Genomic DNA, 27,664 nt, shown 5'->3' with positions numbered 1-27,664 from the left:
GTCTATATATATGGCTTAAGAGAGTCCTAGAAGCCCTAGTAATCCTAAAAAATTCGAAGATTTAAGTCCTAGTCCAATTAGGATAAAGAAAACCTAAGTCCAAATCGGAATAGGATTCGTCCAGAATTGTGTTCCTATTTTGCAGGGTGATTTTGGCATAGCGGTAATCTGAATTAGGAAAATGATATTTCACAATGATTTGTATTATTTTGCGTTAGATTTCCAATGCTACTTGAATCACTTCAATCAAATATTTGAGCTGAAGGATATGGTCAAAATACCGAGATATGTGCAGAATCCAAATTTGAATCCAATCCGATTTTGCCTCAAATTTGAGAAATTTCGATTTAATCATTTCCTTTATTTGATTAAACTTTACCACATCATATAGGTCCCCTATTATGACTGGTTAAGCTTAACCATATCTTCTAGGTCGTCTCAATTTGCCCTTTAAGCTTGGAATTTTTCCGAAAACGCTTTCTTTTCTTCCAAAAACCTATAAAACAAAGAAAATACAAAAATGAAATAAAGTAGCATAAACTAACAAAACTAAGAAATTAACACATATAAGTTTAAGTGCTAAAATATGAATATTTTGGTGCTTATCAGACTTCATAACACCCTGTCTAAAAATCAGAAGACATGTTAGTATCAATGACTAAATAAGCACTTTAAGTTTAAATAGGAGCGTTGATAATAGATCATCCACTCTGTCATGTCCTGGGCTGAGTGATTGCGATCGTAGGTCAACTGATCATGAGGGACTAGGTCTACTAGAGCGCTGAAGGGGTTCCCCAGCAGAGAACCCCCAAAGGTGGCTAGAAAATCTCCAACCGACCAGTCTACGGTTGAGGGCTTCACCAAGTCATCACTTGTAGAAGCAACATTGGTGGGATCTTTGGGCACCATTGTCAGAGGCATAGTCTCCGTTAGAGCTTTGGGCATTGAATCTGGCTGCTTCTCCTTGTTTGATGCTACCTCGTTCAGCTTACTCTCAGCTTGCTGGGTCTCAGCTCCCTCAACCTAATTGTTTTTTGCATGAGTCAAGACATCAAATTTAGTTGCCACAGCTTCAACCTCATTCTTAGCATCGACCTTCTCAACGTCAACCTCGGTTTTCGAGGAGCCTTCTTGTATCTGCTCTATATCCTCCAAAATGTTTCGAATATTTGAACTAGAAGTCGATGAAGACAACTCAACAGAAATTGCCTCAACTGACACAACTGTTTGCGGCCGCTATACCAACGGCTTAACCGCCAACTGCTTCACAGTCAATGGCCTCGAAGGCCTATCATCGAGGAGAGCGCCAGGGTCAGCCGCTTGGTGGACCATTGGTTTGGCAGTAAAGCACCTCTAAGCATAACCCATGACGCTGGTGAAGACATTTTCGACTCCCGAGCTAGCCTCGGGTCTGTCTGACCTCCTCCTCTTCAAAGGGGAGATTTGAAGATTCTCCGCCTCATCCTCTATAAGCAAGAAGGCTCGGTCCTTGACATAGTTAGTCTTGGACACTTTCCTTTTGCCCTTATCCACTACGGGCTTTCTTGTAGCCTCGGACACCCTAGTAGCAACAGGTCTCCTCTCTAAGGGACCATAAAAGTACTTCAGTAAGCTGCCTGTCGAGACCAAGGCCTTATAAAACACAGCTTTCTCATTTTTTCGAGCATATGCTGACCTTGTTTATCCGATCCATTTCATCATTGGACAAACGGGGGGTATCCTTAAGAGCATTCGCTAAAGGAAAGCTTGTTTCCAGGGGCACTTTTAGGCCTTCAATAGCTTCTGAGGAAGCAAACTCCCAGTGCCCCTAGGCAAAGAACATGTTCTTCCACTTTCTGTTACTCGAGTAAATTTTCTCCAGCTGAATGAACTTCACCCTTTGGCGAGCCACAAAGGTAGGGTTCTTAGTGAGTTTGTACATCCACATGAACTCCTGAACAGTAAGGGAGTGCTTTTCTCCAAGGACTCTCGACCAAAAGACTGTGCAGGCGAAGAAGACTCGCCAGGCATTGGGTACAATTTGATGAGAAGCTAGGTTGAGGTAGCTCAACAACTCCCAAATCACCCTCAGAAAGGGTAGTTTGAGGCCGGCTTGGAATATAGCCTCGTGCAAGCAAACCTTGTGTTCGTTAGCGTTCACCACGGTGCCTGTCCATTTACTATCAAAGCGGAGTGTGTGTAACAACCCCGATGGGCAAATCAATTAACTAGTAATTGACCCCATGGTTCGTCTCCCAACCCTATCCCTTGCAGGACAAGACTCAGAGATTTCAACCTTTCTTGTCGAAACGAGAAAATCTCAGTGGAAAACTTTTGAAAACTATAGGAAATAGAGAATAGTAAATTTAACATCCACACAACATGTACTAGAGTAAATATAAAACCTCAAAATATATAAATCACCATCAAATGTACCGGTCATCAGACCATCATCAAAATAGGATTACAATCCATAACATAATATTATAACATTGTTCCAACAAAAGATCAACAAATCAAATCCTAGATCGAAGCTTAAGTAGGGCTAACAAGATTAAAATCTCGATCATATCATCATGGACAGTTCCTCCATCCTTCCACATAGACTTCAACCAAACCGGGTCCATGTCCTAAAGAATGACCCGAATTAGATCCTATGTAATCACCCAAGTTTGCTCCGACGGCATCCTCTTATAGGATAGCTAAACCATGCAGACATTCATAATGATAGAGGAAGACATAAATAAAAAGGGGGTAAGTCTAAGACTTAGTGAATATTAACGCAAATAATGCCCATGCTAGTTTAGTGATGAACTCTAATTTTTAGTAAAGCAAGAGTTCTATCATGACAATTTTATATGAGTGTGATATAGATATATAATTCATGCATATGATATAGAGTGAAAGTCATAGTTTAACAATATAATCTGCTTGAGATATTACCCCTTCCTAGCAGGGTTAGTGTTGTCCCGAATGACCTATAATACAATGCTAGTGCCCTAGTCATTGTACTCTACCGTACATAACACTAGCGGCACGATCGAGTTTGACCTCGGGTGGTCCACACCGCTAATGATGTCCGTCCTATAGTAACCTGGTCATTTGGGAATGGCTGCACCAGGTCATAAAACTATAGGATCTAAAGCCCATATAACACTCGCACATTTGACCATAAAGCTAACATGTATAGTAAGCCCATGGCCATTATACCGCATGTACCGATGTACCATGTCATACGGTGCAAATTATCTTGTCTGTATTTTACATGCATTCTTTTACAAGTCTCACTTTCTTAACATATTCAGTATAACGTTTTTCTCAAAAATGCAAGAGTTCATGTGCAACAAGTATAGATCGTGAGAGTTGCAAATATGCATATTTTTGGAACACAAAATAGTCGTGCAGTGCAAGAAAAATAACAACGAGCATTATGTGAGTTAAAACTCATTTGGGTCGTATAATGTCTCCGAGTATTCCAAATGATCCGGGTTCCCCAAATATGTGGAAAACCTTCTATTAGTTCTATTTCTATCAAAACAAACTCTAAAACAAGAAAATAGGAGCTATCGAACGGCTGGTTAAAATAAACTTCCCTATCACACTTCGGACCGTACGTCCAGGCTCGAGACCGTACGTCCACTGTGATACTTCAGACTGTATGTCTAATCGCGAGACCGTACGTCCGCTTCGAGGTTTTCAGGGAGAACCTCATTTTGTTCATTCTTTCTCTTATTCTCCAAAACCAAATTCTAAGGCTATCAAAGGGCTTCCTAAGGTCTCCTAACTCAAAATGAAACCTACATGCAAACGCGATCATGCTAAGTCAAAACAACGCTATTCTAAACAAGATTTAAAGCAAAACTAAAGGTAAAGCTAAACTAACAACTCAAACAACAAATAAGACAACGTTTAAGCAGCATAACGACGTAAAACGAGCTAGGCTTAAGAGCGTTACCTCCTTGAAGCGAAACTTCAAGAACTTCCCTTCCGTTAGCACCAAACGCTCACAATCTCACAAAACAAACTCACAAAGGTTTCTGGCAGCCTAGGGGCGATAGAGAGAGGTGTGAAAAACTGAAGGGGTAGGGGAGTATTTATAGCTGAGGGGCTTTACCAACTCTCCAGAAAAGCAGCGGACGTCCGCCAACCCTAGCGTATGTTTGGTACTATTTACATAGTGGTCAAAGGGTATTCGAAAAGTAGCGTACGTCTGTGTGGTCCCGCATACGTTCGTGTACTATTTGCAAAGCGTACGTACGATGGTCCCTCCCATGTATGTCCGCACTACAAATAGAAGTGTACATCCACTAACCCTAGCGTACGTCCAGTCCAAAAGTCCAAATTACCCTTATAATATCCTTAGTGACCCAAAGCCCAAATTAACTCCCTAACTAAGCTACCTAAGCTTAGTTAATTATTTGGGTCACTACAATGTGACATCACGAAGTATATAGCAGTCAAGCCGGACTTTAGGCTCATCGGGGTTCGTCAGATTCACCTTTTAAAGCGCTGGGTAAGTATTACCCAGAAGACCATCTGAATCGTGCTCGTCACGACGACCCATAAGCTATATAAGCTTAGGATATAGCGATCGAGGGATACAGGAATAACCTCTATGAATCAAGAGGTGGGTTACACTCAGACGAAGCCGATCTACCACCGGTTCAATTAGAGGAAGAAGAAAATCCAAGTACTTGAGTATTGGACTGCCTGGGTCAACAAACGGTTCAACAAACGGTATAGACTTGATCGAAACTCTAAAGAAAACCACCTTCAAGATGTAATACTGAGAAAAGTTATTGGGGTGAAAGCAAGTCAGAATCAGAGCTTCAGAAGAACAAAAACAAAGTTTGGAAGAGAAGGTTGCACACAAGAATTGGAAAAGAAGAAAATAAGAAAAAAAGGAGAAAGTGGGTTTTATATAAATCCAAAAGCGAAGCACTCAAGTGCAGGGAAGATCAAGGGTCAGTGGCGCCATGTGAAGCCCTAGGGTTTCACCTTGAAAGCTTGCGTAAATATTCAATGCACCACTGAAAAGCCACGCCTCACCAAAATTGTGCAGATGTTGACGCTTGGCCACTAAACGTACCACCACACTAAGTGTGACACATGTTCCTGAGACCAAAGGAGGATCAGCAAGCCTACTAAAAAAAATTAAATATTCAGATTTCCTGCCGAAAATTTGAATTTCTCCAAGGACGAGTCAAGTTCATCAAAAGCAGATCCATTCTCATGCACGTGAAATTTCCATAATCATTTAGATAAGGAAATTGAGCGGTAATTGTTAGGTCATGGATCAGCTAAATAGAGCCCAACAGGCCTTCCAAGCCCATATAATGTACAAGCTCTGCTCAAACGGCCTAGCCCAATACTCATGCCAACTAGCCTAGGACTTTCCTAAGCTCGTCAAGCAAGCTTCTATGATTCGCCATAGCATTATCATGATGGATAATTCCAAACCAAGATATGTACGCCACAAATAGCTCGGGACATTTATCTTCGCCATCAAGGCCGGATGACATGATTCAAAATTTGAATTCCTTAAAATCACGAAACAACCCATATCTTTGATCAACGCTGAATAGCAGATAAATATGTGGGGCCGAGATTCAAGGGGTGATAACCACTACCGCATGCCTATAAAATGGAAACTTCAATTCATTATTTGGTAACTGGCAATTTCTTTCTTTAAGCTCTCATTGCATTTGCTATTTCTTTAAGCCCTTTACTGACTTAGGCATGAGAGCTATCCCCCGCCGGCACACCACTGGCAACTCTGATCCAATTGCTTTCTTTTGATAGTCGGAGATCCAGCTGTCCAATTGTTCCTTGGGCACTATATCAACCCTCGGACGAAGCAGGAGATCGACTCTGCCTCGGACAACGTGCTAGAACGTGCCATGTCATCACTCGAAAAACTGTCTCAAACAATATAAATAACATATATAGAAACATTAAGTAACCTATAGTTAATTATATTTACTAAGTTGCATATTTACTTAGTATATATTAATTAAATAGATATATGTTAGTTTATGAACTAACTAGTTAGTATATTAACTAATACACACATATAAATATTAGGGGAAACTTCACAAAAGACCCCTGAACTACCGCGCATTTCGAGAAGACTCCCCTAGTTCAAAAACTCCCAATTTATACCCTTCAACTTTCAATTGTAGTCAATTTAAACCCCTTCGTTTGTTCTAGTCGTTAACCTCAAACAGAATGACCATCATGTGCGATTCACGTGACCTTTTTGCCCCTGATACCCTCACCCATTCCAAAATATAGAAACGTGGCCTCCCCCATTTTACAACAAAAAATAAAAAATAAAGTGAAGAACTCGACCCACGCACACTAAGTTGAAGAACTTAACCCACACACTAAGCTGAAGATCTCGATCTACATGAAACTGACACACCACGGGTTGTTGATCTCTGGCAGAGTCGAGATCCACTACCCACTACCTACGAGGCCACGATGGTGAACGATAGAGCACTCCGACAGTAAGGTGAGCAACTTAGGATCGAGCTATCCGATTTGCAAATGTGGGAGCAAGATCGTGATCAAAACTACTTTCGCGACTAAAGATCTGGGCAAAAGATTTTATGCCTACATAAATTATGTGATAAGTAGTGTTTGCTACTTTTAATTTGAACTGGAGGTTCTTTTTTCTCAGTGGATGCCTAAGTCATTTAGTGATGGGTTAACCCCTAATTTGTGTGATTGTGTAGAATGAAAAAACTGTGGTTGCAACTTTTTTAAACGGGTTGAACATGAGTTTTGGTGTATGCGGTGATCGAGTAGTGTTGATGTTGATGGAGTGACAGCAATATTTAAAGTCCGAGAGGGCACTAATTGAAACAACCATCTTGAAATGAAAGGTTGAACTTGTTGAATACAAGTCAAAAACGGAAGTTGATGCTTGTAATTTTGCACTAAAACTAGAAAGGCAGAAGAACAAGTTTTGTTCAATTCAGCTGAAGTTCTGAGTTGCACTTGCATGTTGTTGGTGTCTTCTTGTTGTCTTCATGTTTTTTTCTTCTTCTAATGGACTTGCATAAAGGTTGATGTTGAAGATGCATGTTATTGGTGTCAATAAAGTTGCCTGTATTTGAAGAAACAAAAACTAACAGACTTGTGTTTAAGGTTGTTGCCTTGACCATTTTATAATGTTTTGTACCCACTCAACTGTACAATTTTTTCTAATGTACTGCCTAAATGTTAGGCATAATATGTTCGTAATTGGATTTGGATTTAACCTTTTCGATTTAGCATTTTATTAGGATTTGGACAAATTATACACAAATTATTGAGAGGCCAATGTAAAATTAGCAGTGATGAATCTCATTCGTGATTATAATGCTGCTAATTTCAGTGACTTAGGTTTAATTCTGGAAAACTTCCATTTTGGAGTTGTATAAGTTGACAATTTAGCCAAAAAAAAAAAAAAAAACACCATATATAACTAGCAGTTCCAACTAATTCAAACTAGTACATAATACATTATCCTAATTTTAGCACAAATTACATACATAGATGAATCTCAAATGTAGCACAAAAAGTTACATTGTAATATGTATACATGATCATCATTGTTTCCAAATGTAGCACAAAATAAAACAATTGTTTCTAATACTAACATTGCAAACTGTCAAACTGAACATGATCACCATTGTTTCCAAATGTAGCACCAAAAAAAAAAAAAAAAAAAATTGTTTCCAAAAATAACATTACAAACTGTCAAACAAAATTGGTTAACACTTGATCCCTTCTTCATAAGTCATATTTGCCACATTGTTTTCTTCCCTTTGTCCTTAACTGTTGTAATTGACATCCCTTTCCTCTTCTCCTTCCTTTGAGCTCCTTCAAAACCGGGGGGAGGTTTCTCAGCAGCTGTCCTTTGGCTCTTGTGTATGTCAAAATCAAGGAGGACAATCCTAAAGGTTATACCACCAATATGAGGAGGACCCCAAGAGTATACTGGTCTAACACCTGCAATTGAGGGTGACCCAGCAGGGTTCCCAGTCAAATCAAAAATTATCTTCTGCTTCGTGGTAGGTTTTCTTCAATTTCTAACAATTGCCCTTAGCCTACCATCTGCCCTTGACCTTGTGGCCAACCCTAGGGTTATCTTCTATTTTTTTTACCAAATATGATAAATGCCTGCAATACAAGTATATATTCAGCTAAATTTATTATTATTATTATTATTATTATTATTATTATTATTGCTTTTAATCACAAAACATGGAGAATTACTCACATTTATTTTGTATTCAGGCTGGGCTGCAAGCTAGGCTGCTTGCTGGGTTGCAGAATGGGCTGTAGGCCGGGATGCAGATTGGGATGCAAAATGTGCAATTGGTATTTGAGTTGTAGGAGTTGATTGACCACCAAATTGTGATCCCCTTTGATCAGAACTTTATCCCCTTGCCTTTTTTGAACCTTTAGTTGGTGTGTTGACCCTTCTTCCCCCTTTTACTCTTGTGGTTGATATGGCAATTGATGATCTATCCAACAAAAAAAAAAAAAAAAACTAAGTTAACCACCAACTAGTTAGTAAACAAAAATTTAAGTGACACTTACCATGTCCAAATTTCAGTCATTGGACACATTATCTCCATAGTATATTCTCACACATTCTCTTCTTTCATCATGTCTCTACCTGGTAGCGCATGATTTCTTACTGTGACCATACTTCATACAATGCCCACATTGATTCTTATTGCCCCTCTTTCTCATTGTACAAGGATTTCTAGGTTCTTCAACACTAATTTGTCTCAATTTTTTAGGTCTGCCACTAGTTGCCCTTGGTTTGGGTGGCTTAATCTTAGGTTGGTTGCTTCTAAGCCATTGTTCTTCACTTAGCACAGGGTATATGATGTATTGATATCAAATACTTCTCATTGCTGTAATATTCACTCAAATATTTAGCAGGGTCCCTACCTTGGTTTTAAATGACAAAAATGGCATGAGAACATAGGATATCAATAACATCCCATTTTCTACATCCACAAGTTCTGCCATCCACATTAACAGCAAAACGTTTCCCTTGGCACTCAACCTAAAACATCCCTTTATCAGCACATGTGCACCAACAATAAGCTAATTCATCCTCTTCTTTTTCCAGCTTTTTTCTAATTTTTGGCCATAATGTTTTCGCCATTGAACTGATCATCTCCATTTTCCTCGCATACCTTCTCATCAACTTACTTCTAATCCCTTCCAACATGCTCAAATGGTATGGTCAAGAAACTTTTTAATAAAGAAATTGAAACTCTCACAGGTATTGTTGTGTAAGAGGTCAGATTTAGCATTTGTATTGAACCAGCCCCTGCACCATGTGTTAGGGTCAATCTGTTTCAAGTACGCATGAGCATCCTTACTAATCATCTTAATCTCATCCATTACATTATAGAACTCTGTCTTAGTGTAGGATGAGGCAGCTTGCCAAAAATAAACCTTAAGTAGCACTTCCCGATGACCTTCACTTCTAAAATTAGTATACAAGTGTCTGACATATGTACCATGCTCAAACATGGGACACACTTGTTGTAGGCTTGGTATTAGGCCCCGCACAATATAAAATGAAGAGGATTAGTACTTGCATTACACTACAAACCAAATTTAATAAAAAATAATTGGTCAATATTTTACCTTTTGTCTGTCTGAAATAAAAGTCTACCCATGTGGACTTGGGCCAAGATCTAAAACAAGTGCCTTAAGGAAAACCGATGTATCCATTTGATTTTGCGCTAAACCATATGTTTATGTAAAAGATTTAATTCAAGAGTAATGTTATATACTCAACTCTCATCTTATTCTTATGCAATTAAGCTGATGTGATAGTGGTCATAAGCCCTTGGATTAATCTTTATTAAAAAAATATATATTTAAGAGTAGGGGTGGGCAGATTAATCGTTTACCGCCTACCGATCACTTATCGACCACTACCGAACCATCATCGACCGACAACTGACTTCCAACGGTCGGTAAGCGGAATAAAAATACTGTTTCGACATCAGTTCGGTAGGCGGTAGATGTTTTTTTTTTTTTTTTGTCAATTAACTGACAAGTAATCGACTTAATTGATTTTTCAAGTGAATTTTGAATTTTATCTCGTAAGTTTCCTTGTTGTGTGTATCCAGCTGATTTGGAGTTATTATTTTGGTCCGTATTCTATAAATTTACCATTTCTTGTTATTTATAAAGCATATACTTTACTGATTCTGTAGTTACAAGAAATTTGATAAATCTTAAAATAAAAATTTGTAATCGATAATTAACTAACTTAACCAACCACCTATTAACTGACTAACCGATTAACTGAAAAAGTTTAAACTATTCTTTGTTGATAGGAAGTCGGTTAATTAACTAATTTAACAGACTTTCATAAATCGGCAGGCAAAAATGACCCTACCAATACCGAACTGATATCCACCCCTATTTAAAAGTTAATGAACATTGCTACATCAACCTAATTGTATTGATGGTAATAAAAGATGTATGCGATAAGTATTTAACATCATGGGGTCTTTCAATAGATATGGGCCTGGTAGGAATTTTTGGGTCCATCTACAAACCATTTCGGAATTTATTTGTCTCTGGGCTTTTGCGAACATACACCACATCCACTATTACCAAAGTACCCTTAGAAAACGTGAAATTGACCATCATAGACATTGCCTTTGCTCTCTCAATGTTGCCTTTACTCTCCCTGTCTCGTTCTCTGTCTCAAAGCTTTCAACGGCTTTCTTTCTCAGCCCCAGACCCGAAATCCGAACCCTAATCTCGGATTTTCTTGGGAAAATGAGATTGACCGAGAAATTTCTCAAACTCGAGCCCAAACATTACTCATTAAGTGGATTAAATTATTTTAACAGTTAAAGGAATTACATACAATTTTTTTTAAAAAAATTGAATTAAAAAAAAAAAAATGGCAGAGCTCGATCTGTCCAAGAAAGTCGCCGATAGGTATCTGAAGCGCGAAGTCCTCGGAGAAGGTACCTATGGGGTCGTCTACAAGGCCATTGATACCAAGGTGACTCTTTCTTTGTAGTGTATTTTTTTTTTTTTAACGAATTTGTTATTTGGCTTGGAAAATTAGGGTTTGGGAATTCTCTACGCAGAAGAATTTCAGTTGAGCTCCGTTTGTTTGCTGAGAAAATTTTGGAAATAAAGGGCAATTTGGGTTTTGAAAGTCCCACGCCGATTCTTTTGTTTGGTTGCTAAGAGAATTTTAAAGGAAAGCAAAAAGATATGTTTGTGAGGTTTTATTGTTTATACTTGGGCTTTTTTAAAACAAAAAATTAGTTACAGTGAAAAGGGTTTTTGAAAATTGGAACTCTATGTTAGATTGAGCAATGCAGTTGAAGTAGGGAAACTGAGTGGATGACTAAACAAATTTTTTGGAAAGCGGAAATTCCTAGCTTGTTGGGTTGCAGCTACTTTTGTAGCATTTTACGTTAAAGAATGTGTAAATATACAGGTTTGATGATCTCAATGGTTTTTGAAAATTGGAACTCTATATTAGATTTAGCAATGCAGTTGAAGTAGGGAAAGCAAAATTTTTTTTGGAAAGTGAAAATTCCTAGCTTGTTGGGTTGCAGCTACTTTTGTAGCATTTACGTTAAAGAATGTGTAAATATACAGGTTTGATGATCTCAATGGGTTTTGGTATGAGTCGGATTGACCGGATATTAGAGATAGAGTTTTCTTGTCGTTTCTTTTGAGACATATATTGAATAATCAGAATGACTGGTTTCAAAATTTAACCTATTGCAGACAGGACAGAAAGTTGCGATTAAAAAAATCCGGCTTGGGAAGCAAAAGGAAGGGGTAAATTTTACGGCACTTAGGGAAATTAAACTGCTTAAAGAGCTCAAGGATCCGAATATAATTGAGTTGATTGATGCGTTCCCTCATAAGGGTAACTTGCATCTTGTGTTTGAGTTCATGGAGACAGACCTCGAAGCTGTTATTCGTGACCGAAATATATTTCTTTCACCGGGCGACATAAAATCGTACCTTCAGATGACTCTCAAAGGACTTGCTTATTGCCACAAGAAATGGGTTTTACATAGGTATTGTTCTTGTGCTGATGAGTTGATTTGTAAGGTTTTTAACTTCTTGGTAGGCTTGTCTCATATATGTGCTTCTTGTGCTTAACAGGGATATGAAACCAAACAACTTGTTAATAGGATCTAATGGGCAGCTCAAACTTGCAGATTTTGGTTTAGCACGAATATTTGGGAGCCCAGATCGCAAGTTTACGCATCAGGTTTGCTTCTCCACTTATAATTGTGTGGTGGTTCATTTAAGTGTTCAAGTTCTGGTATTTTGAGGTAGATATTTTTGGGGATGAATCCTTGAATAGCCCTTTAGGCAGTACTTTCATTGAAAGAAATCTTGAGTACGTTTGGATAAGTTTTAGAAAAGTATTTTATGTTTTGTGTTTTGAAAAGTGTTTTCAATGTTTGAAAACTGAAAGTGTTTTGTGCTTGTTTGGACAACAATGTTTGAAAAGTATTTCTGAAAGAAAAAAAAAAAAAAAAAAAAAAAAAAAAAAAAACTGAAAAGTTTTTGGATGTAACATTGAAACTAGTTTTCAAAACATAAAGAAACAAAACAAAGACGTCTAAAATCTTAAAAGTTAAAATGATCTAGAAGATTTGAAGAGGAGAAAGTAGAAACATAGCCTACAAGCCAATCTAAGAGAGATATCAAAAAAGAGGATTTTAAATAAAGCATAGGGGTCTCGCAGTCCTTGATCAAGAGGCACTGATACATTTGGAGAAAAAGTGATTGGCGTCTCTGTAAGGATTGCGAGACCTTTGTGCTTTATTAAAATTCTTTTTCTTGAGATTTCTCTCAGATTGGGTTGTAGACTGTAGTCTATGTTCATGCTTTATCCTCTTTGAATCTTTTAGATTTTGTTTAACTTTTTAGATTTTGTTTAACTTTTTAGATTTTAGACGCCTTTGGTGTGGTTTGTCTCTTTTGTATACCTTTTGTGGATGAGAGCTTTGCATGTTTTCTTTTTAATAAATTATTATTCATTAAAAAACAAAAATGAAAAATTGTCTAACGTCTGTTGAGTTTCTATTTTTTTCTTTTACCTTATCGAGTATTTTCCCATTATTATTATTATTACTTTTTTATGTCGGGGAACCTCTCCAAGGCAGGGCCCTTCGGACTCACCCTTTTAGAGTAAACCCCGGTCCCGTGCACTGCACCCTCGGAAGTTTCCCTACACTCTCTATAAACCATAGGTGTATTTGAATTTCATTATATAATAGGAAGCATAATATGTGCACACATAGACAGACATGCAATTTAATTTTAATGAAACATAACTTGAGAAACAGATGGCAAGTAGATAATCTTTCAATTAAAAAAAATTCTTACATACTAATTTTACTCGTGTTCTAATACATTGTGGTCAGCTTTTAGCCAACAGAGATGTGTCATAGGAATAGGCGTATTGGCCTTACTGCACATTTCCATCAGTTTGAAGGAGTATTTTCCCATTGTTAAATTGATCCTTCCATTCAATTTCGTACATATTCCATTACTTTTTCACAGAACCCGAAAAAATTTATTATTATACCATTTCTAACAAAAAAACATAAAACGAAAGAAAGAAAAATAATCTAGGGTAAGTGGTGGCTCCACCCCCGTCGTTAAGGGGTGAATGCAAGCCATCCCTTGTGTCCATGTAGGTGGCAAGCGAGCCACCCCTTAGGTAAAGGGGCGGCGTCCACAGGGTGGAAGGGGCGACCTCCACTTGTCTTTTTTTTTTCTTCATAAGTAATTTAAATTCATTAAAAGCATAGATGGGCGCAATCTTAGTACACATGAAGTATACAAAAAAGCTCCTAATGTATAGAAAAAGGAGATCAATACTCCAAAAATTTAGAGAAATTAGAAATGGGCAAACTATTGCACGCTCCTATCCATGTGTCAAGGGTTTGTAACATCTTTTTCAACCTTACCGTTGCAGTCTTACTCTACTTGTTACAATGCATGACCGACTAAACCATGTTTTTGAAGGTATTTTTCACCCGTTTTTGAAAAACTGGGCATGTGTTGTCAAAATACTCGTTATATCAAGGTGATGAAAGTTTTCTAAAAGTGTTTTGTGCTTTGTTTTCTAAAATGTATTTTGAAAAGTGTTTTCAAAAATGAAAACTGAAAATTATTTCTTGGGGAATAACTGAATTATTTCCCGTGGCCGTGGGAATAATATCTGAAAATTTGTTTGGATAACTAAGTCTGAAAAGTGTTTTTCAGCATTTTAAAGCAAAATAGTTTTTGAGAAGTGCAACCAAACACACCCCGTATTTGTTGGTGGTGCTAATTGCGTTTGTGAAGTTGGGTTTTTTCTTTATGCAGTAGATGGCTAACTTGCCGGGTTTTTAATAACAAATATTGCTTTATTTAACAAAATCATATGTCACTAGTGAAGATAGGAAACTTGGTTTAGTTGTTTCTCTTTTGTCATTTGGGCGATTTAAAGCAAGTTTTTGATGTGTTCATTTGACCAGGAAATTACGGTGATGAGCGTTATGAAATATAGAGTAACAAGAGGCAACTATTATTTTCTTTTTTCCTTATTGTTAAATTATTTTTTACTTCTTGTTCTATTATCAATGCTTTTCTGATAGTTGTTTTAGTGTGTAATTGCTGTTTTCTGAATATTTTTACTTTTATTATCATATATGTCCTGGTTTAAAGCAAATCTGGAGAAGGAAGTGATTGTTTCAGAACGAGGAGACCATTACACTGGCTTTTATATTTATTATCATGTCTATGTTATTTTACTATCCGCTCTTTAAGTGGCCATCTCGTTCAGAAATTATATATATTGCTTGCATGTTTTGGATGAATGAACAATCACCTTGCAAACTTGATTTTGGAATATCTGATGATATCCCCAAAGATGTTTTAAGGTTTATTGCATCTAAATCTCCAAATATTGATTTTTTATGTTTTATAATTCTTCTTTACCCATTACTTATGGGAAAAATTTAAGGTATTAAAACTTATCAAAAAATAATTCTTTGTTACCTATCGCAAAATGAAAAAGTATCCATTTTTGTTATGCAATTTGGAAATACAACTCAACTATTTTTTTTGATAAGTGAAATACAACTCAACTATAAACTCATAATCTTATGTACAGGTCTTTGCTCGGTGGTATAGAGCACCTGAGCTGTTGTTTGGTACCAAACAATATGGTGCTGGGGTGGATGTTTGGGCTGCAGCTTGTATATTTGCTGAACTTCTGCTGCGTCGACCTTTCCTGCAGGTGAACTGAAATTTTCATGGTTACTGGTTCTTACAAGTTGTGATTCGTTGTTTTGATTCTTGCAAATTTGATTTTCATGTTTTGATGTCTTTGTATTTGTGCTAATTTCTTTATGGTTTAGTTTTATATCTTTTAGTATGGCATGGGGATCTACAAGTGATATTTTAAAAGACTAGGTTGAATCCCCAATTAGTCTGTGTTGTGAGGGACTTCCAGCTGGTTTAATTTGTGGTTGTGTACTGTGTTTTGAAGAATTGTCCTAACCATAGTTGTTTAAATGGAGACTGAAATCGTAAAAGACCAACTCCATCAAACAATCCGGATCGCTTAAAAAATCCCCAAGTTATGTGATTGTGCTGGGATCTAGATTTAAATTGTTAAAGCGGCAAAAGATTTAGATTTTAGGTGAGATTTTACTGAGTCTACACTTGAATGGAAATTGGATTATTTTATACAATGGGTCTATCAAATCGCATATTGGTACCGAGCCCAAAATAGACTAAATCAGAAAAGAAAGAGTGGAGGCCCAACAAACAGCAAGCAAATTATTTTCGCTGTTGTCTGACACTTGTTATCATTCAGAATTAATCTAACTGTTTCTTGACTTGTATTATCATTTTTTATTTCTTATGTAATAAAGTTGATATTTTAAATAAGAAGCTGCTTTTTTTTTTTTTTCCAGATTGTTTTACTATGGTTTATATTCATATTCTAGATGCAACAATTTAAACAAATAGAATGCAACAATTTGAACGGCTCAAATTGAACTTTTAACTTGTCAGACTTTAAAAAAAAAAAAAAAAAACTTTGGCTGTGTTTGGTAAGGGTTTTGAAAAGTCTTTTCTCTTTTCAAACCCAAAAGTACACTTTTCAGAAAATGGTTATCAAATGAAATACTTTTCAAAAACAATACACAAAACACTTTAAAAAATGAAACACACAACATACTTTTTAGAAAACTTCCTTCGCCTATTTTTTGATAAGTTTTGAGAAGTAGAAAACTTCCTTCACCTTATAGGAATATTTTAAGAAAACTGTGAAAATTATTGGTGGAATGGTATGAAAATTGAGATTGCCTCTTTTGTAGAGCAGTGTCGTACTTGTCAACAGTTTAAGATAGAGCATCAGAGGCAATCAGGGTTATTACAATGAGTTCCGATTCTTGAATGGAAATGAACGCACATTTCGATGGATTTTGTTAAAAGGACCTAGCAAGATTACTTCTGGAAAGTTTTGGTTTCTTTTCAAATCAGAAAGTAATCTTGAGTGGGTAGAATCCTCTCTTTCATTAAGGAGGTGATTGGAATTGGCCTAGTGGGTCCCTCTTAATGGCAGGAAATCATTAGTGCCATGCCTAGTGATTTAAAGCCCAACATTGCGATTAGAGACAGGGTCATTTGGCTGAATGATCCTAGTGGTAAGTTCTACATTAGCGATTTCTGTCCTTTAAAATACTGTAGCAGTCAGTGGCACTTTATTTATTTATTCTATTTTTATAATTTTTTTTCTTAAAAAAATTAAAAATCAAAGGCAAAGAGGATAAGTACGATTAGAGTCCACACCTCCTTGTTGTCCAAGTGAGAAAGTCTTGTCTTGCCGTTTTGGCTGAGCTCACATTCTTTTTAGCTCATCAATTGGGAATAATAGAATCTCTCAACTTGTTAAGCAATAGGAATTAAGGACTCTTTTTTGGTGTTGGCTGATTAAACCTTTTGGAGCCCATGTCTATTAATCAAAAGCGTGACTTTCAAGGGGTCCCTTTGTGTAATGAGTCCCCTCAAATGCAATAATTGTTCTTTCGAAACCTGAGTGGCTTTTGCTCTCTTCAATTTTTCATCAAGAATTGAGCGAGTCTAATGGGGTGATCTTAACAGCAATATAATTCAAATGAAGAGAATGAAGTTGTATCAATTAACCAATAGTAGATGTCTTACCCTCATCAGCATTTGAAAAGCTTAAAAGTTTGAACTAATAGGAAATAATGAATTTATATCATTCAAATGAAGAGGATGAAGGTGTTCAACAAACCAATAGTATATGTCTTCCCCTCACTAGCTTTTAAAAGGTTTAAAAGCTTGGGCTAATAGAAAATGGTGAATTTGGACGTTAATTAATATTTTAACACTTTCTCACACATATAGGTGAAATAGACACTCCCTCAATAAGTGCGAGTCAACACGTAGAATATTTTTTTTGATAATTCAATCTTATTGGAGTGCAGAGAGATGCAATCCAAGTACACAGAGAGCGTCTAAGACATCGTTCTCTCATAATCTTCAAAATTTCAGGAATTGCATTCTTTCCAATTGCACCACTTCACACAATGGGGAGCCATCCTCCAAGCTTCTAAGTTACAATGACTACCAAATTGGCCACTCCAATTAATCAATAACTCTAGCACCTGATTGGGCATTGCCCACTCTACACCAAATAGACGGAAAACTGATACCCACAAACCTCTAGCAACGTCGTAATTGAGCAAAAATGATTGATGGAGTCCCTATTGTTCTTGCACATGTAACACAGTCGATCACTATTATGTGCCTCTTTCATAGATTATCCAAGGTCAGAATCCTCCCTAATGTTGTTGTCCAAACAGAGAAAGTCACTTTCGTAGGTGCCTTATTTTTCCATATGCTCTTACAAGGGAAAGGAAAACCAGTATAGGGGGCTAAGCACATGATATAAGGATCTAACCTCGAATGTTTGCCTTCTGGAGGGGAGTTAGTTGCCACCTCAATTCAATTTGATTGAGTACAAGAGATTGAAGAAATAGGTGACCATATCTATCTTCCAATCATGCATGGATCTAATAAAGGTGATATTCCATTGACAAGTGTCGTTTGCAACTAGCATATGTTCTGCCATTGAGGCCTCCTTGAAACAGGCAATACTATATAATGTTGAGAAAGCGTCCTTCAGGGTATGTTCTCCACACCAGATGTCATGCCAGAATCAAATCTTATGCCCATCTCATATCTCACAAATCTGCCCCGTCCCCTCCTAATGTTTTTCCACACCCGCACCCTATAGGATCCGTACACCGCATTGAAGCACCACCCTCCCCACATGCTCTTCTATTTAGCTCCTACCACCAATCTTCACAAAGCCTCTGTCTTTGTGTCATAATATTTAATTTTACCACTTATCCAAAAAGTTTAAATTGATGGGAAAGTGGTAATTTAATATGGTATCAAAGCAAAAGTCTTGAATTTGAACTTTGACTTCACGCGTACTTCCCATTTAAATTATATATTATACGTGTTGGGTCACTGTTATTGAAGGAGAATTTGTGCCCAAACGCGAAGCAGAATGTTAAAATATTAATTGAATTATTAAATTTACTATTTCCTGGTAGTTTAAATTTTTAGGATAATCGATGATTTGATAGACTACAATGAGCTTAGTGGTCTCAAACTCAACTTGTGTATGTTATTGAGCCTTAGAAATGGTCTTAGGGCAATCCAAGATTGGGAGTTGGATCCCTTGGGCTCTGCTATCCAATGGAATCCAAGTTTCAATAGGGCAATCCAGGATTGGGAGCTGAAATCTCATGACTCCTTTTTCAATCTATTATACTCATTGAAAACCCATTTGAGGAATTGGATAGAATGACGTGGATTCCAACTAGCAATCACGGTTTTGAAGTGAAGAGCTATTATAAAATGTTATAGACAAGAGAGCATTGGTCGTTTCCCTAGAAAAGTATTTGGAAGGTTAAGGTCCCTTCTCGCATTGCTTTCTTCTTGTGGACAATAGCGAAGGGTAGAATCCTCACAATTGACAATCTTTGAAGGTGAGGTTTCTCTGTTCTTAACCGGTGTTGCCTTTGCAAAAAGAATGAGGAGACCGTGAATCACCTTCTCATTCATTGCGAATACACTAGTGATCTCTGGCACTTGGTTTGGTTCTCGACTTATTTGGGGTTTCATGGGTGATGCTTATCAACATCCTAGAGCTGCTATATTGTTAAGATATCCAGGGGTGGGGGACATCCCAAAGAAGCAATTTGGAAAGTTATTCATGCTTTCTTAATGTGGAGCATTCGGAGAGAGGAATCAATGCCTATTTGGGGAATGCAAGTCCAACGTGGTTTCTCCAAAATCCTCTTTTCTGAGATCTTTATATATGTTCCTAACTTTTTCTCATTGGAATTGGTAGATCTAATTACTTTTTTTAGATTGTAGAAGCCTATAGGGTGATTGGCTCTTTTGTATACTATTCGCGTACGAGGTCCTTTTCTTTCAATAAAATTACTATTCATAAAAAATTGAGCCTGAGAATTGGCTTTGGCTTCTGCCAAAACATATATAAGCGAGTCAACTTGAGCTTCCTTTTGTGGCTCGTTCTTTGGCCTATTCATTTTACTTTAAGCAAGTCATAATGAATATATTTTATGTCATTAACCAAAAACTGTTCAATGTGAGAGTTCAATCGTACATACCCTGGCCCATGCTTCTGGTTTGTTATGAGAATCCGCTGTCTTAGATATTGGTTTTTGATCCCTGCTTCCTTTCGATTTCTTTGTGATGCTGTAAACTAAACAAATCTAATGTTGTAGAAGATTTTCAGCGGATTATTGAAGTCGATTCAATAAGAAATCTCATAGAGAAATAAAGAAACACAAGCGAATACATTAAAAGAGGGAATAAGAATTCTAGGGTTGCACCCCTATGCTCTTTTCAATGAAATGAATTACTTATATTAAAAAATATATATATAGGGTTTGTTTTGCATCCAAGAACGTCTCTCTCCTCTTCCATTTCTGATAGAATAGTCAAAAGTGGTTACTTACAATCTCTGAAGATGTATTTATAACTAGAACGTAACCCTAGTGTTGGGCCTAATCACTGAAGAAACTTTGGGTCGGTTTGATAAACTTCTCAAAATCAGTTTTCGCTTCTCAAACATTGAAAATTCTTCACAAATATCAGTATCTAAATGGATTCATGTGGCCCCCACCACCAAAAACTCTTTTCAAAAAACAAAATACTTCTCAAAACTCTTTTCATGTGGATTTTTTTTTTCCTCTGGGTTGGAGATTGCCTATGTATGTGGAGGCTGCTGGTTACATGTAAAAAAAAAAAAAAAAAAAACTGGTGTGGCAGCCACTGGTGGCCCCTTGGCCCATGATGGCAGCAGCCACCTTGGTGACCGCTGATTTGTCTGGCAGCCACTGTGATCTCTAGACAGATCTGGTGGCCCCACGGTAGGCCACCAAGGCCGTCTACTGACCCTGCAGTGGCCACCAGGGCTGCTAGATCGATCAGCTACCCTCACAGTAGAACACAGCACCATTTTCTTTTTCTTTTCTTTTTTTTTATTATTTTATTGAAATATTTCTCTGTTTTTCTTTTTAGAGCATCTCCAACAGCTTAGCTAAAAAACCAATATTAGTTATATTTAGCTATTATTGCTCTTTTTTTTAGCTCCAACAGAGTGGCTTGCCATTGGATAGAATAGCTACATTACTACAATGAATAGCAATTTGGAGCTATTTACTGTAGCACACTAGATGAATAAAATATTGTTTATTTTTCTTTTGTTAATTGTTTCCTTATTTCACCTCTTTTCACCCAACATCTTTTATATTTTCTGAACACCTCTTCACATTTTATGTCTCTCTATCAAACACAAAATTTCTTCACACAAAATTTATCTCACTCACAAAATTTCTTCACACAGTTGGATGAAAAAATTGAATGCAAAAAAAATTTATTTCATGGAAACACACGGATGGAAACAAATCAATTGCAGTTGGATGAAAAAATTTAATGCAAAAAAAAATTATTGCATAGAAACACGGATGGAAACAAATCAATTGTAGTTTGATGAAAAAAATTATTTATGTTATTAATTTTAAGAATTAGTACCTGCATGTGAGATGAATGTTCCTCATATGTGTTTATTTTTGTTTTTATGAATGATTTCTATATATGTGTTTGTTTTTCCCTTTAGTTAAGTGTTGGCAATAATATAATAAAAAAATAATGAAAAATAATATTTTAAAGCAAATAGAGAATGAAATAGAAAATCTGTTGAAGTATAGTGAAAAAACAATAGCTAAAGTAAAGAATTGTACTTTTTCACTAGGTAAAATACATAATGCTGTTGGAGATACTCTTAGAAGCACTCTTCAAAACTTTGCCAAATGATTTTTTTTTTGGTGGAGCCCGCATACAATAATTCTTTTTTCAAATGTGGCCTCCACAAATCATTTTTCAAGTTTTACCTTTTTCAAACTCTTTTCAATATCCAAAACACTTCGCAAAGCTTTACCAATCCAATCCAACCCTTCCCCTACTTAAGTGACACACATGACTGTCACATAACCCCTCCAAAGAGTAAAATTATTAAAAAAATCAAACGTTACTTGACTGAAAATAAGAATTGAAACAAGATCAGGCCAGCACTTTCAATACACCTGCATTACTCTGGCTTAGACTTCTTTTGGTAGCCTCCAAGCTTCAATTTTAGGTAGAAACTTTCAAAGTACAAAATGTTTTGTCATGACTATCCAGAATTCTTTAGTTTATTGCTTTGTTGGATGCAATGCTCTCATCTTAGTTGAATTGTCAGTTTTCAAGCATTAGTAAATTCAGTTGTTAAATAGCATAACATGTTTTGTGCTGGATTTATATCTTAATTTTGAGGAGGACAATACTGATGTGTTTTGAAGATTGATAAAGAACATGATGTGATTTGGACAGAAAGACCCTCTGTGCCTTTGAAATTATCTTTGTGATTTTTTAATATTTTTCTTTCATAATGGTTTTACATGCGTAGTTCTGACATCCTTTGTCTCTTTCACTCTCTCTCTCCCCATAGATTTTTAGAGGAGCCGCTAGCAGATGATTGTATAGGCTCACTTTTAGTTTGGCTAATATGGTCAAAAGTTATCTGGTGATTGAACTGGCAACTTGTTAGGCTCACCTTAGTGTGGCAACATTGGGAATATTTGATCATGCCTATGAAGCTCCAGCATAAGGAAAAAAATGGTTGGGGGGAGGGGGATTGCAGTATGTTCTTGATAATGAAGTATGAATGCCTCTACTTATAAAACATGGAAAATATATATATATATATATATATATATATATATATATATATATATATATATATATATATGAATGCCTCTGCTTTAGTGGTTACAACAAAGATAATAGTTTGGGGACCCTCTTATTCATCAGTATGGTGTTGTTTGTCCTACACTTTCTTTTGCAAGCAGAAGTTTGAATACCTTTGATTTATTGGTAAAATAGATTTTAGTAAAGTGAACATAATAATGATATGAGAGGGTTCCACATCAAATTTATTTGTTAGATTGTCAGATATAGTATTTTAAAAGATATCTAACTTGGGCTAGTTAATATATGCAAGCAAGATTTCATCCTCATAGCTCGTACACGTGATAAGTTGAGCTTGGTGGGAGAGATAGGTTACTAAAATTGCACTTGTTCCAAGTGTCACTGTGCCAGACACTGATACAAATGTGGGAGACATCTTTTGACTGGCAATTACACTGGACATTGAGTCCAGCACCACTTCTTTGTGTCCAACTTCAGATTGTTTTGAGCTGATGTTCATATTGAAGAAACTGCTTTCGTTTCTTCAATTTAGGATTTCATTCTAGCACCTGATGATTAGCCATTACTTTGTAGTCTTACGTAGTGCCAGGATCAATTACTGTATTGAACTCACTAGGAAATATTTTCCATAAGTTTCGTACTTTATTTTACATCATATCATTGATTGTTGTTACTTTTGTTGTTTGCAAGTTTGCTGAGTAAGTTGGCTAAAATCAACATGGTGTAGAAGTGGTAAGCAAGGATATGATAAGCGTGAAGGTTATGGAGTATTGTAGCTTAGACAATGTAGAATGACGAAGAAAGATACATGTGGCCAACCCCAGTAGTTGATAAAAGGATTTATGAAGTCTTTTCTACCACATTTGGAAAGGACTAAGGGTTATACTTTGTGTTGTATACTCCCAGTGTACTCCGGGGCGCCTTTACGCTTTTTAATAAAACTTTTTAGTACTTATAAAAAAAAAAAATACTTTGTATATCTTGCATAGGTTGATCCTGTCCTCTTGTTGTATGTTCCTGTATGTGTCATCTATATTTGAAGAATCCAAAATTTGGTGTGTTTTTCTGATTCTCTGATCTGATTGATTTTTGATATTTTATAGGGTTCAAGTGACATTGATCAATTAGGAAAGATCTTTGCTGCATTTGGGACTCCAACAGCTTCTCAGTGGCCTGACATGCCATATCTTCCTGATTATGTGGAGTACCAATATGTTCCTGCACCCCCTTTACGTTCTCTGTTTCCAATGGCTAGTGATGATTGTCTAGATCTGTTATCGAAAATGTTTACTTATGATCCTAAAGCTAGAATATCAGTGCAGCAGGCATTAGAGCATCGGTGTGACTTTTTTAACCATTTAACTGGGAAATATGTGGTTTACTTTTGGTTCCCTGGTCTCATTCATATTTCCTATTTAGGTACTTTTCATCTGCACCTCTGCCTACAGTTCCGGATAAACTCCCTAGACCTGCTCCTAAGCGGGAATCTAGAGCTTCAGATTTTAATTCACACGATGGTCCCACCGTCTTATCACCTCCAAGAAAGTCCAAGCGAGTAATGCCAGAACGTGAGGGCTTTGAAGGAAATGCATACAAAGTTCATAAGATCGACGACCATGTTGATGAAATAAGACTGGCAGCTGGTGGAAATACAAGTGGGAATGAGCCGGTACCTCTGTCAGTTGATTTTTCTATCTTTGGAGCAAAACCTCCTAACAGGCCTACAATTAACAGGTAAAAACTAAAAAGGCATTATTGTTATGTTATTTCCATAATGGTACAAACCTTTGTAAGCTACTTAAACTTGCATGATGGACTTTAAACATACTGGTTGTAGCATACTCATAGGTTGGGGAAAACTTATTAAGCAAGCCAGATTTTATTTTTCCAAAATAAAGACTTAATGCCTTATTATGACAAACAGATTATTTTGATTCCCTCTATCGTTCAGCCAAATGAAGCAAATTCTCCTCCATTCTTTGACCAAGTCAATAACAAAGTTTAAAAGCTTTCATCTAGGTATATTGCTCAGAAACATATGTTCTGCCAGCAAGGACTGTGTGGCAGTCTGTGTAGGTGGCTCATAATGAATATTTACACTAGGATCTTAATGTTTGGAAAAAAAATAACTGCCCCAATATATGCCTACATATGATTTTGGTTTGTCCGAATTTTTGAACTTGGAAGTGAAGAATAAGAGTGGTTCACTACAATGATTTGAATGAGATCAAAAAAGCTCACCTGATCTGGGATTCTGTGAAAGGATCAGAGATTCTCGACTCGATATACCTGAGTCGGACAAAGCAGTTGGGTGGACAGGACAAACAATTTCCAACACTATTTAGGCATCTGATTTTAATATGCTAATTTCTTAAAAACAGAGAGTTGCAATTTGATTAAGTAATGCTAGTAATCGGTAGGACCCCTCAATGATTGCTATTATCCAGGTGCTTATTTGTGTGATATAATATTTTTATTGAATTTCGTATTTTGGGCAAATGTGGAATATGTGTTTTAATTGTTGTTATAATATAAACCCTTTATATATATATATATATATATATATATATATATATATAAAATAAAAAATTGAGTGCTAAACAAACAAGTGGAATATGGACTTTAGAATCGCTTTTTTCATGAAGTTAGAACATGCAGAATATCTCAATGCTTGTTACATGTAGCAAACCTTGTACTTGAATGGTTGTCATTATTATTGATTCTTTCTTTTTGGTTCTTTTGCAGTACTGACAGAACACATCTAAAAAGGAAATTAGATCTTGAATTCCAACACCCCGAATGAGAACATTTTATATCGAGTATACTCAAATCCTGTTGTCGTTGTTGTCTAAGGTCCAACATTTGTGAGGTATGCAGTTAATCTTTAAATGGTGTTTTAATGCTGGCTAGTCTCCAGCTCTTTTTCTTTCTCTGTATTCAAGCCTTTCATTGGCTAATTTTTTGTTTAGTAATTAACTGCTATGAATCTGAATTCATCAAGTTTGTAGGTTTGAAGTTTGTGGGCAAATAATAAAATGTTAAAAGAAGAAAAAAGAATATGGCTTCGAGTCATGGCTCCCTTTTCACCCCTAAAGAGAACTTGTTATATATGCCTTGGAAGTCCAACATTTTGGAGGTTTTTTTTTTTTTTTTTTTCACTGTACTTGATGCTTTAGAATAGTAGAATTAGGGTTTGGGGTAGTTAAGAAACAACATTAATTTGAGTGTAATTTGTATCTCACTCTATGAGGAAAAGTTCTGGGGCCCAGTTTTCAATCAATTGTTCCTTGAACCAGTTTTGTGAGAACCTCTAGGAATATTTTCTATTACAAGGTGTTACTTTCTGGTTATTTTTCTTGAAAAATGTGGGATTCACATGTATTTCTAGGGTTTTGCACAGGTTTGTTGAGATGGATGGTAGTGGTGGATGATAGATCTGATGTTAAAAAGTATTAAGAGATTAGAAGGGATCTGTTTAGTTGGGGAGAAAAAGAGGTCTTCAAAAGCCCAAATGTTCCTCTACTCACTCTTGGAAGTTGGAAACCCACAATTTTAACCAAAAGTTGAGATATAAAACAACAGGCAAACACCAAAACAATATTCTTTTCCTCTTTTTTTCAACTTTCTCATCATCCATACACAAACTCCATCATTGATTAAATAATCAAAAAAGACAAAAACTCTGGAAGACCTATTTATTCTATTCTATTCTATTCTATTCTATTCATATACCAGTAGAAGATTCATTTGCTATATAGTTGGGACTGGTCTAATGGACTATTAGAATTAGTACCATATATAAAGGTCAGCATGTTTGACAGGATTATGAGGATGCTTGGTGATTTTTGGTATGTTCTAGATTTGAAGAAGAATTTGATATCTTTAGATTTAGCGAAATCGGTCAAACCCTTCATATGATTTTGGCCATTTTGACTTTTAAGACCTTTTTTTTTTTTTTTTTTGGTGGATTTGATAGATTCGTGACTTTATTTTGGACCTATTATAAATTCGAGACTTTTATCAGCCTTTAAGTCAAATAGGCAACATAATTTTTTTTTTTTTTTATTTATTTTTTTAAAAAAAAAAAAAAAAAACCCCGGACCTTGCGGCCACTTTAGTTTGAAGAAACGGTGGAGCCATGAATGACTAGCGGCCGCCCCCTAGGAGAGGTGGCTCAGGGCACTCCCATTTGATCATGGGAAAAGATTTGGTGGAGTTTCTCCTCTTTAGTAAAGGGAAGAGGATCTATTGCCACAACAAATCACCTAGATCTCTTGTTTTCACTTTTCAGGACTAAAAAATTTTATTTTGTTTCATTTTAAGAATGATTTAATATGACATCACTTAAAAGTTTTAAATGATGTGACAATTTATTCATCACTTAGCATCATAGATAAGATTGAATAAAACAAAATAAAATTTTAACTATAAAATAACTCAATTTTGTTTCAATTATGGGATGTTGTCGTTATCTACCGTGTCAAACATGATATGAGATATTAATTATGGTAAGACTAGGAGGTTTACACAACGTGTGGCAGGAGATATTTCTCTCGGGTCGGAAGCTTTTGGGTGTGTTTGATAAAGAGTTTTGAATGGATAAAGGAATGAATTGATTGATGTGATATAAAGTAAAAATGAATTTTAAATTTTGTGAGAAAAAAAATTATTCGATAATCTTAAAAAATAGTTTACTTTTTTAGGAGAGTAGAAGAATTGCCTCTTTTTTTTTTTTTTTTTTTTCGTGGCAAGAAATCTAAGGTGTTAGAATTGGATCAAGATTCACGGCACTTTCAAAGAATTGCCATATCCACAATAGCTACAATCCAAACCGTTTATTTAAATCAACGGATAGAAAATAATCACCCTAGTGATTCGCGTAAATGAATTTCAAAATCCTCAAAACTCCAAAATGCTTCAGACTTTCCATTTACGCTTCAACAGACCCTTCCTCCTTGCTTAGTCGTTCATCGCCTCCAGCACGCCTGTCTCTTCTCCTCCATCTACCACAAGAGCCTCCAGCGGCCAGCGCCGCAGCAGCCAAGTGAGCCGCTGTTCGCTTTGGCAAGTGGGTTTTTTCTCCATTGCTGAGGAGTGGAAGTGGTAGGCTTGGTGGTTCAATGGGTGGGTCTTCTGCTGTTGAGGATGAAAATGAGAAGAAATGTCTTATTTTGATCACTTAATCTATCACTTTTTTTTTTTTTTGTTAATTTTAATTTGTAGGCACCTGATTGTGGGTATGTGCTATGATTTTACATCAAGTATGAGCCCCAGAATTGAA

The 27,664-nt window shown here is 36.3% G+C and overlaps 1 protein-coding gene across 1 annotated transcript; it reads left to right on the top strand.

Moving 5' to 3' along the window:
• Positions 1-10,696: 10,696 nt before the first annotated feature.
• Positions 10,697-25,383, top strand: LOC132172227 (cyclin-dependent kinase D-3). The gene is made up of 7 exons (XM_059583690.2): positions 10,697-11,026; positions 11,770-12,068; positions 12,157-12,265; positions 15,170-15,295; positions 23,487-23,722; positions 23,803-24,117; positions 25,129-25,383. Exons 1-7 carry the CDS (start codon positions 10,922-10,924, stop codon positions 25,184-25,186), a joined length of 1,248 nt encoding a protein of 415 aa, XP_059439673.1. The 5' UTR covers positions 10,697-10,921; the 3' UTR covers positions 25,187-25,383.
• The last annotated feature ends 2,281 nt before the right edge of the window (positions 25,384-27,664 follow it).

Source organism: Corylus avellana, chromosome 1, assembly GCF_965113065.1.
Source record: "Corylus avellana chromosome 1, dhCorAvel1.hap1.2, whole genome shotgun sequence".
Classification (NCBI taxonomy): domain Eukaryota; kingdom Viridiplantae; phylum Streptophyta; class Magnoliopsida; order Fagales; family Betulaceae; genus Corylus; species Corylus avellana.
Note: the sequence above shows the minus strand (reverse complement) of the source record. Positions and strands in the feature narration are given on the sequence as shown.

Excerpts from the sequence above, each read along its gene's own strand:
- LOC132172227 (XM_059583690.2), top strand. The coding sequence starts at position 10,922 with ATGGCAGAGCTCGATCTGTCCAAGAAAGTCGCCGATAGGTATCTGAAG. Across the intron at positions 12,266-15,169 it reads ATCGCAAGTTTACGCATCAG|GTCTTTGCTCGGTGGTATAG; the intron begins GTTTGCTTCTCC and ends TCTTATGTACAG. Across the intron at positions 24,118-25,128 it reads AACAGGCCTACAATTAACAG|TACTGACAGAACACATCTAA; the intron begins GTAAAAACTAAA and ends GTTCTTTTGCAG.